This window comes from Gekko japonicus, unplaced genomic scaffold (genome assembly GCF_001447785.1).
Source record: "Gekko japonicus isolate JY-2015 unplaced genomic scaffold, Gekko_japonicus_V1.1 scaffold1343, whole genome shotgun sequence".
NCBI lineage: Eukaryota > Metazoa > Chordata > Lepidosauria > Squamata > Gekkonidae > Gekko > Gekko japonicus.
Genome location: NW_015177054.1, coordinates 379,698 through 390,971, shown reverse-complemented (window position 1 = coordinate 390,971; position 11,274 = coordinate 379,698). Strand labels below are relative to the sequence as shown.

The 11,274-nt window shown below is 47.7% G+C and overlaps 1 protein-coding gene across 1 annotated transcript in view; it reads left to right on the top strand.

Annotated features, from left to right (window-relative positions):
- The window catches only part of LOC107124639 (major facilitator superfamily domain-containing protein 1-like), a 29,324-nt gene continuing 18,050 nt past the window's right edge, over positions 1–11,274 (top strand). The window contains exons 1-6 of the mRNA XM_015428131.1: positions 1–70; positions 3,034–3,134; positions 5,356–5,480; positions 6,122–6,177; positions 7,477–7,620; positions 8,181–8,339. Of these exons, the coding sequence (XP_015283617.1) occupies positions 46–70; positions 3,034–3,134; positions 5,356–5,480; positions 6,122–6,177; positions 7,477–7,620; positions 8,181–8,339 (610 nt within the window). The 5' untranslated portion in view covers positions 1–45. The remainder of the gene's footprint in view (positions 71–3,033; positions 3,135–5,355; positions 5,481–6,121; positions 6,178–7,476; positions 7,621–8,180; positions 8,340–11,274) is intronic.

Genomic DNA, 11,274 nt, shown 5'->3' with positions numbered 1-11,274 from the left:
GGGGCGAGACTCAGGCGCGGTGCGTCCGAGGAGGCAGCTGGAGTCATGGCGGAAGCGGCGGCGGAGAAAGGTGAGAGACGGGCGCGCGGGCTGGCCGGTCACGTGACTACCGCTCCGTCACATGACCGCCTGGCTCCTCTTCCCCAGGGCTTCATCGTGGAACTCGGGCTTCGGCACCTTTGCGCGTCCCGCTCTGCCCCTTCTCCCGCTGCGCCAAGGGCCTGCGTGGGCTCCAGAGGGGTTTGCTCTTTGCATGTGCTCAGAGGCCCCGTCCTTCAGGCACCCCCCGCCCGGTTATCCAGGCATCTCTGTAGCGGTGCCCCCGCCTGGGCGTGCAGTTTCCAAGGAGCAGGGGGCGGAGGGGAGAGGCCGCTTTCCCATCTCTTGTCACCTGACTGTTGGGGAGGGGGAGGCTTTTGGACTTTAGACTCTGAGGAGCCCTTCCTCACTGAAAATGTCGAGACAGCGTGTGACTGCAATAAAGAAGGCCAGTGCTATGCTGGGGATTATTAGGGAGGGTGTTGAAAACAGATCAGCCAATATTATCATGCCCCTATATAAATCAATGGTGCGACCTCATTTGGAATACTGTGTGCAGTTCTGGTCACCACACCTCAAAAAGGATATTATAGGTTTGGAAACAGTGCAGAAAAGGGCAACTCGAATGATAAAAGGGTTGGAACACTGTCCCTATGAGGAAAGGTTAAAGCGCTTGGGGCTCTTTAGCTTGGAGAAACAAGGACTGAGGGGTGACATGATTGAGGTTTACAAGATTATGCATGGGAAAGAACAGGTAGAGAAAGAGGTACTTTTCTCCCTTTCTCACAATACAAGAACTTGTGGGCACTCCATGAAATTGCTGAACAGTCGGGTTAGAACAATAAAAGGAAGTACTTCTTCACCCAAAGAGTGATTAACACAGGGAATTCACTGCCACAGGAGGTGGCGGCAGCTACAAGCATGGACGGCTTCAAAAGGGAACTAGATAGGCATATGGAGCAGAGGTCCATCAGTGGCTATTAGCCACAAGGTATAGATAGGGGCTCTGGGGCAAGTGATGCTCTGTCTTCTTGGTGCTTGGGGGGGGGGCAATAGTGGGAGGGCTTCTAATGTCCTGGCCCCACTGGTGGACCTCCTGATGGCACCTGGTATTTTTGTCCACTGTGTGACAGAGTGTTGGACTAGATGGGCCTTTGGCCTGATCCAACATTGGCGTCTCTTATGATCTTATGGTAACCAGGATTTCTGTCTGCTGTGGTGTGTGTATCCTTCAGGATGGTTCTCCAAATAGCCCCCAGGAGATGGATATGCCTCTATACCTATCTATGCCCGAACTCATTTGTTATGAGTGCTGGATCGAACATAAATGAGACCTTGTTGGGCCGGGCCATGTGTGTCATAAAATGTAATGCCAAGTAGCAGAGATATAAACTTTATAAAGGACACACAGAGTTTTTCACTTAAAATAAAAACATGCTTCAAACATTAGCTCTGTAAGCTGTAAACCTACTTTTGATTTATTGACATTGACCACAGAGTCTAGGACCCAGGTTAAAACATGAAATGGCGGGGGGATTAAGAGAGTCTGGTGAAGCAAGCAATGATGCAGCAGCAGATCTGGAAGCAGAAGATGGCCAGTTCCACTGCAGGCCTAATGGAAGCCCTCTGGGGCGTAATCCAGCCACCAGGCTCCATGTTTAACAGCCCTGCTCTAGAGCATCTTACAGAGTGGATTTATGCAAAATGCCTTTCTGTCACTTGTCGTCCCCCCCGCTTTGAACCAGTGATCCAGATGAGTGTGCATCCATGTATGTCCCATTCTAATATTCCTTAACATTTAGCAGAAAAAAAAATTAAGCAAGGTGCTTACCCAATGAGAAAAATTCCACGGCTTCCAAGTATGCGTGGCTGCTCTGTTTGGAGAACTTGTATCTTGCCTTTCGACAGCAAGCCATCAAGGCAGCTTTACAAGCAGAAAGATTAGAAAACAACACTGAAACCAGCCAGTAAATAAAACCATTTATTGCAATTAAAAACACTGTTACAGCATGGTTGCTTGCTTCCACCTTGTCAGGATACCAAGGGGCAATGTGGGAAAACGCAATAAAAACGGCAGCCAAAGCCAGGTAAACGGATCTTGAAATTTCATCATGAGTCCAGGAGATAATAATAATAATAATAATAATAATAATAATATCTTTCAATTTATTGATCGCTCAATCCTGCAGAGCTGCTGGCTCTGAGCGATTTACAGTTACACAAGTTTTCACAAGGGACTAACAATGATTCATAGGGGGTAAGGGAGGACAACATATAATTCTTTAAATCGCACACGTTTGCAGCCGACGGGGATTTTGTTCTGCTGTAAGCTTCAGCTGTGTTCCGGACGGCATTCACTTTCTGCTTGGCTTGATGACGGCAGTTCTACCAGGACTGCTTTGAGTCGTAGCGCCACACTGCCACCGCCTGGCCGGATTGGCTCATCACAGGTCTTTTTCCAGGCTTCCGAGCTGGACCTTCCCTTCACCGGCTAACACCTCCCCCATGGGGGTTTAGTTTAGAGATGAGGATGAAGTCTGCCTTGATAGACAGGGATGACGCCTCACAGAGGGGCCTCTAAGATCAGCAGACCTCAGGTGCCACAGTGAACAGGGAAGAATGTTGTTCCGGGCAACAGACGAGCAGTCCTGGTTTGCCACTGCCTGCCTTCCTTGTAGCAACCCAAGCCTTCCTTGCTGGTCTCCCATCCAGGTACTAACTGTGGACAACCCTGCTTAGCTTCAGGTGCTACCGTAGAAGAGGCTGTCTCCTCAGTTTGTTCCCAAAAGCAAGGGTGCCTTGGAAAGGGTTCCCAGTTACTATGTTAAGTTATGCACAAGTTCATGTGGGAAAAGGCCACCCCAGTTTGGGGGTGTTGCTATCAGTTCTCCCTTGGCACAGGCCTGGGTCCAGTCAGCATGCCATAACGTCCCCCCATTCAGTTGCACGTGTGTATTGCTCTGCTTCCTGGTAGCCAATGCTTTCCTTTTGCAGCTTACTACAGGTTCCTGGTACTTTTCTTCAATTGCCTCCTGACCTTTGGCTCCTACTTCTGCTTCGATATCCCCAGTGTCTTGCAAGACCAGTTCCAAGGGGTAAGTGTTTAGCAGGGAACAGAAACCCAATCAAGCTGAAGCAGAAAAGCAGCATGGAAATACACCAAAATACTGTCTACTATAATAGGATAAAATTGAAGGTAAAAGAAGAAGGGGACGGCAAAGGATGAGATGGTTAGAGAATGTTATCAAAGAGCCAGAAGTCCCCAGCACCCTAGCCAAAGAATTCATTGTCTATGTTGTGAAGTGACACAAAGCAAGGAGGCCTACTTAACCACTACACAGTTTGGTGTAGTGGTTAAGTGTGCGGACTCTAATCTGGGAGAACGGGGTTTGATTCCCCACTCCTCCACTTGCACCTGCTGATGTGACCTTGGGTCAGTCACAAGCTCTGGCACAGCTGTCCTTGAAAAAGAGCAGTTTCTGTCAGAGTTCTCTCAGCCCCACCCACCTCACAGGGTGTCTGTTGTGGGGGAGGGGAAGGGAAAGGAGTTTGTAAGCCGCTCTGAGACTCCAAGTGAAGGGCGGGGTATAAATCCAATCTCTTCTTCTCTTCTTCTTCTTCTTTGGCCACTTGTAGCAGTCAAAGGCATCCTCCTGGGTGGGGTAAGTAACTCTATACCACCAGCCCAAAACACCGCAAGGTTTGCTGCCTCCAGCAGAGAGACTTTCAGGAGCCCCAGTAACTTTGCTTCCTGGAGTTAAATTTGTTTTGGAAATTCTAATAACAAAATGAGAGCATGTGCAGAGCGCCTTTAACATACCACTATGGTACAATCCTGTGCATGTTTAGTCAGAAGTAATTTCTGCCATAACCATTAGGATTCACTCTCAAGTACATTTTAAAGGTTGCAGAATTAAAAAAAGTCTGGTTTTCTTTGGAGAAGGAATTGTATATGGGAGGACAAACCAACAGCTTTCTGGTTCCTGCCATGGAAAAGGATCCCCCCCCCCCCCAAAAAAAAAGAAAATAAAGAAGTTGTTGCTGCAAAACATCAGTGTGGGACACATACCTTTGAATCTCTGGTCTTCTCTTTTCCCATTCAGCAAGGAATGGTTGCTGTTTGGAAGAGGCAGGGCTAAATGCCTTGATTGAAATGGGCATGTCTTTAACAACAACAACAAAATTCCTGGATTCATATAGGTCTGGTTTTGACCCTGGGGTGGGGATGGATTTTTTAAAGAGACAGCACACCATTTCATTGGGATTTAGTAGCCATAATATTTCTTCCTCTGAGACAGGGATCTTTTTCTGGGGGAATGCGCCAGAACAGAGTTCCGTAACCTCTTCAACAAAATTCTTATTAAAATGATGAAACATTCATGAGTTTTCTGTATGCAGATGGAAAACTTCATCTCCATCTTGAGAGTTCTGGCACCTCTTTTAAAAAAAAAAGTCCTGCCCTGAGTCCCCGCCTCTCCCTGGGAAGGGATAAGGACTGACCGGTCTGGTCAGTGGATTCTTGTGATCCATTGACCAATTAGGGACTTGGAGCCATAAAGACAGCTCCCTGCCAAATGAATTAGTGTACTGGTATGAAGAAAGGAGCTGCGGTGGCTCAAGTGGTTAAGACGCTGAACTGCAGGCTGTGGAAGGTTGGTAGTTCAGCAGTTCGAGACCCGAGTGTGCCGCATGACGGAGTGAGCTCCCGTCTCTAGTTCCCGCTCCTGCCAACCTAGCAGTTCGAAAGCAAGAAATTGTAAGTAGGTAAATAGGGACCACCTCGGTGGGAAGGGAACAGCGTTCCGTGCGCCTTGGTGTTTAGTCATGCCGACCACATGACCACAGAAACGTCTTCGGACAGCGCTGGCTCTTCGGCTTGGAAACGGAAATGAGCACCGCAACCCTAGAGTCGGATTCGACCGGCTTTCGAGCAAGGGAACCTTTACCTTTTATGAAGGAAGGAGAAGAAAAGCCCTCAACAAAACCAAGGCAGTGATTGCCTTAGCCGACAGCCTGCCTATTCCTGGCCTGTCTGGCCAGGGCAGTAAAGAGGCAGGCAGGAGGGTGCTGGGGGCAGATGGACCAGCCTCCACTGTGACCAGGCTGTGGCTCCCTGCCCAGTCATAAGGTATGTGCAGTTGTTAATGTTTTAAATATTGTGAGAGCAAACTGCCACATGCCCATTGGCTATGATCCTCAAGGTGGTGGGGCAGACAGGTAGCTGGGCATCTTGGCTTGTATAGATCGGGGCATCTGCCAGCTGGGCTCTTGATTATTGCTGCAGCTCATGTTTCTTCTTCTCGCCTTGTGGTCTAGAACCTGACCTGTCTGAATGGGACACACCCGAATGGAACAGAGCAGAACGGGACAGCCGGCTGTGTGGAAGGCCTGGGCATGACCCCTGAAGAATACAACCTCCTGTACGCCATCTATGCCTGGACGTGAGTGTCTTCCTCTTTTGTTGACAGAGAAATAAGCAGTAGTGAACTGGTATTGAATCCAGAAGATGTTAATATTGTAATCATTAGAAAATCCTACAAACTCAGTTAATCTGTTATATAGTTCACATGGGTATGAGTTGCATAATTTAATATAATATTGTTATAAGGTTTAACGAAGGTTTAATGATAATTACAATATTTAAAGAACGGAAAACACATATGTACACACACACATAAAGGTAACAATGTGGAAATCTTATTTGAAAGTTTATATGTTGGTTTTATTGTGTTATTTCAAAATGTTTCATCTTCACATCTGTATTTGTGTATTTCTAATAAAATAAAAAATATTATTAAAAAAAAATAAAATAAAAAATAAAGCACCAGAACGACCACACAGAACAGTAAATGGATGAACCTTTGAGAACTTGACTCTGTTTTTTGGTTTTTGTTTTTTAAAAAAAGACATTTCAAATTGAGATGAATTTTATGTTGGCACTCTAAATGCAGTACAAAGTATAATAAAGTTGTTGTGTCATATGTAATAGTTTCTTCTCGTAGAGCAAAAATATAAGGTAGGGTTTTTTTTAAAAAAAAAGGAGAGAAGAAATTATGCTGTGTTTTCTTTCTCTTCTCTGTAGCAATGCGTTGGTGGTGATCGTTGCTGGCTTCTTGATCGACAAACTGGGAAATCGCTGTAAGTTCTAAAGAGTCAAACTAGGGCTCATCCCAAATGGTTCTGTCTTTATGTGGCATGGCCCCTCTTTTAACCATTGCTCTCTTAGTCCTATGTCTTTCCTAAACGATCAGGTCCTGGAACGTGTTGAGATGCACCAAGACACAAGGGCCAGCCAAAGTTTGAATCATCTTTAAGAATTTAGGTTGTTTGCCGTGCATCGCTAGCTTTTGGTAAATTCCAGAGATAGTCAGAGTTGACCATATGTCAGAACCCACAGCCAACAACGGAGTATACACTTCTTTAGAAAGGTTATACTTTTATTGAAGAGCCATAGATGCATTAACATAGTCACTGTTAAGAATAGCGGTTGCCTCTTGAACCTAATGAGATACAGGGTATTCGTATGCCCCCCCCCCACTGCGCTGGCCAATTAGGCACCCTCCCGCGCCGGGGCTAGAGCCAGCAAACTGTTACTATGCGAAGCTGGGAATTGTTCAGCTCCCACGGCTTGCCTGGAAGGCAGACAACACACACCGCCATCTGTACTTCTATAGAGATAAGCATTTCAGCGCAAAGCAGAGAGAAAGGAATGCGAAAGCAATTTACACAGACACTGAAAGAACATCCCAACCCCCATGGCAGCATAGCTGACACCATAATAGCAGAAATTAATTTACTGCTTGGCCTGACAGGCAGAAGCTCAAAGGTTGTAGTTTCCCCCTGCTAGTTAAGGTCCCGAGCCAGGTTAGAATCCTGGTTGGGGGATTAAACTTGGTCTAGGTTTGCACTTGCAGCTGCACATCTTGGGTGGTGTTTAACCCTGACCGTGGTGTGAGGAGGGAATGAGCCCAATGACAAAACAGGTCCGTGCATATGTTTCTACATCTAGATGTAGACTTTCTCTCTGCTTTGCCACGTACTAAATTGGGGTCAGTAATAGTTCTAGTGTGAGGCAGTGGAGAGGGTACAGGACCTGAGGGACCCAGTCAAATCCCCACTCACCAACTGAGTTCACTGGGTGGTCTTGGGCCAATCACCCCTTTCCACCTGCAATTGACTTTGCAGGATTGTTTTGACGATGAAATGCATGCCTGTACCTGGGACTCCTTGCAAACAGTGTGCATGTGTGTGTGTGTGTGTGGGGGGGGGGAATAAAACCATATGGGTAATGAGTAGATCTTGGGATCTGCCGAATGAGTATTAATAGTAACTCATTAAATGCTAAGATCAGTAAGTGCATCATCGACTGGAGCTCCAGCTTGTGCTGGTGTTGGAAGCCCACATGTCTTGATTTTTACAATCCCTCCTTCTCCCTAGTTGGTGTCTTCGTCTTCTCTTTCCTCACCGTGCTGGGATCATCCGTTTTTGCCCTGGGCTCTCACTTTAAAGGAACGCCATACCTTTTGCCGCTGATGCTGACGGGCAGGTTGCTTTTTGGCTCTGGAAACGGGTCGCTCACCAGTAAGAAAAAGAAATCCTTTCCTGATCATGCCATGAATCCAACATATTGCATACTTCCATGCAGGGGTCATTTCATAGAAAAAGAGGTGCAGGAGCTTATTAGCACAACTCATTAGCATAACTTATTTGCATATGCCACACCCCCTGACATCACCGGAAGTGTGTTAGAAGGCAACACCCACCGCTCAGGTCCACTGGACTGTTTTGGATTGTTAGCTATTGGGGGGGGGGAACACGTGCAGATCTGTCCTCGCAGAGGAGGGAGAGCTTGTACCTGAATAAAACTTGGTCTTAAAGGTGCCACTGGACTGTTTTGGACCAGGGGGCTGGGGGGGGGGGCTCTGCAACTTACCTGGCTGCTTCTTGCTCTGACCGAGGGCTGCTCGGAGCAGGGGGTGGGGCTTGTTGCATGTGCCCGCCCCCTGGGCTCTTTGCTGCCGGAGCTCCGCTCCTGTGCGCTCCTGCAGGAAATGACCCCTGCTTCCATGCACATGGAGCAACCTTCAGTTAACATCCATTTCTTGGTTTTTCTCTCTCCCTCCCCCCCTTGTCGCTTTGAGTTGTGCAGAATCGCATCACCGCCTTCTGGTTCAAGGGGAAAGAGCTGGCTTTGGCCTTTGGGCTGACCCTCTCCTTCTCCCGCCTTGGAAGCGTCCTCAACTTCTTCTTCACCCAGCAGTTCGAAAGCCACTTTGGGGTCCAGTGGACTCTCTGGGGAGGTGAGTTTCCCTCTGTAAGGTCCAGCCTAGTGTCTAGATGTTTACGACAGCAACAAACACACACACAAAAATGTTGTTGCTTAGGGTTTTTTTAGCAGAGCATTTGGGGCTTTGAAATGGAGCAACAGTGTGGAATTTTAAACGGCAACTCTTGTGTTGTGTGTTTTTCATACCTGCTCTGTATGACTTTTGGGGGAAAGTTTTTTAAATATGGTTCTATCGTTTAACTTTTGATGTCTGCCTTGTGCTCCAAATTGTTGGAAGAAATGTGGGCTTATAAATCAAGGTTTAGATCTGAAGCCCAGCTGCCATTCACAGTCCTCTTCATCCACGATGGGGGCGGTCCTCTATTGCGGACTTCATTTCTCTGTTGCCAGGCACTCTTTAGTTGACTGCAAGAAGCTGGTGCAATGGAGCTGCGGTGGCTCAAGTGGTTAAGACGCTGAACTGCAGGCTGTGGAAGGTCGGTAGTTCGGCAGTTCGAGACCTGAGTGTGCCGCATGACGGAGTGAGCTCCCGTCTCTAATTCCAGCTCCTGCCAACCTAGCAGTTCGAAAGCAAGAAATTGCAAGTAGATAAATAGGGACCACTTCGGTGGGAAGGTAACAGCGTTCCGTGCACTTTGGTGCTTAGTCATGCCGGCCACATGACCACGGAAACGTCTTCGGACAGCGCTGGCTCTTCGGCTTTGAAACGGAGATGAGCACCGCAACCCTAGAGTCGGACTCGACTGGCTTTCGAGCAAGGGAACCTTTACCTTTAAGAAGCTGGTATTGCATAAATAGAAGATTCTAGCGCACAAAGAGGGATGTGAACAAGGCTTAGGATCCAATCCAGTGATTTATGAATTAAGTGTTTAGGGACTTAGCTCTGTCATTCCCTTTCCACTGTGATAACATCAACAGTGAGCCCAGTCGCAGGAGAAAACATGGACCACTGTTCTGCTCAGTGTAAGGATCAGCCACTAGATGGCGCCGGACGTCTGGGTTTCTGGCGCTTTTGCACTTGGTATGTAGCCAGTGGTGGGGAAATGCTTTACTTTTGCCTGATCTGCTCCAGAGAAAGGCATCTTGTGTGGCTGCAGACAGGCAGTGCTGAGAACGCTGACATTTATTTTTAAGCCCCAACAATTTTTTTAGAATCCCTTTTTAGAAAGTTTCTAGTCCTCATGCAAGAGAAAAGAAGTGGAAAGATGCTAGAGGCTGTGGAGCAAGCAGAGGCGAAGAGGACCTGTTGTGATAAGAATGCAGGGAACACCCAAATGTGCACAGTTTCTAATTACAGGCTGCACCACCAGTGTGGAGAAGGATCGCCCCTGCCTCTTCGTGTTTCATGGACATTAGGTCCTTTCTCTTGGAGGGTGCGTCAGTCTCCACAGGGGCAACGTTTGAGTTGTCCCTTTCCATGGTACCCCACAAAGCACCAAAAGTACACGAACGTCAATCTGCACTTTGACAATATTCCATTCCCCAGTTTGGTGTCGTGGTTAGGAGTGCAGATTCTAATTTGGGAGAACCAAGTTTGATTCCCCACTCCTCCACATGCAGCTGCTGGTGTGACCTTGGGTCAGTCACAAGTTTTTTCAGAGCTGTTCTTCAAGAGCAGTCCTCAAGAGAGAGCTCTCTCAGCCCCACCTACCTCACAGGGTGTTTGTTGCGGGGAGGGGGAGGGAAAGGAGTTTGTAAGCCGCTCTGAGACATCTTCGGGTAGTGAAGGGCGGGGTATAAATCCAATCTCCTCCTCCTCCTCCTCCTTCTTTCTTCTTCTTTCTCCTTCTTCTTCCTTCTTTCTTCTTCTTCCTTCCTCTGGCTCCCAAAACAAGAGTTTGCTGGAAGGCCTATAGAGCACCCACTGCCTACAGCAGTGCCACTCAGTGGCTCAGGAGCCACTTGTGGCTCTACTAAGCCCTATTTTCCAATGTAGCACCAGCCACATAGTTCAGCAAGTGGCAGGTAATGCCCACCATGAAACAGCTCCCAGAGAAATGGGTAAGCTGTGAGTTTCCCTAAGGGGCAAGCCTCATACCACACATGGTAGTAATTCTGGCTCTTTTGATTGATGGTAATTATGAATGTGACTATCATGAGCCCTGGAGTGAGGACCACTGGTCTACAGGATGAGTCCTAAAGATCTTGAAAAAGATTTATGGACAGAAAACGTTTGCAGCTCTGCCCATGCCTGTTGTGGGGAGGGGAAGGGAAGGGGATTGTAAGGCGCTCTGAGACTCCTTCGGGTAGCGAAGGGCGGGGTATAAATCCAATCTCTTCTTCATATGGGCGTGGCACAATCATGGCATTGTCGTTTTAGTTGGCAGGTGCCTTCAGTAGACCATTGACTCCAACCCTTAACAGTAACTTTACCAAGCAACTACAAAAGAAAAGCCAAAGTGGCCAATCCATGCATTAAGGTAAAGGTAAAGGTCTCCCTTGCTCAAAAGTCAGTCGAATCCGACTCTAGGGTTGCGGTGCTCATCTCCGTTTCCAAGCCGAAGAGCCAGCGCTGTCCGAAGACATTTCCGTGGTCATGTGGCCGGCATGACTAAACACCAAGGCGCACGGAACGCTGTTCCCTTCCCACCAGAGTGGTATCTATTTATCTACTTGCAATGTCTTGCTTCCGAACTGTTAGGTTGGCAGGAGCTGGAACTAGAGACGGGAGCTCACCAGTGTTCCCTCTAAGCTGAGTTAGTGTGAGCTAGCTCACAGTTTTTCAGCCTCCGGCTCACACATTTTTGCCTTCGATCAGGAAGGAGGGCTCCAGAGCAAACTAATTGATGCAGTAGCCAAATGGTTTGCTCACAATTTTAATTCCGGTAGCTCACAAAGTAGAATTTTTGCTCACAAGACTCCACAGCTTAGAGGGAACACTGGAGCTCACTCCGTCATGCGGCAACTCGGGTGTCGAACTGCTGAACTACTGACTTTCCACAGCCTGC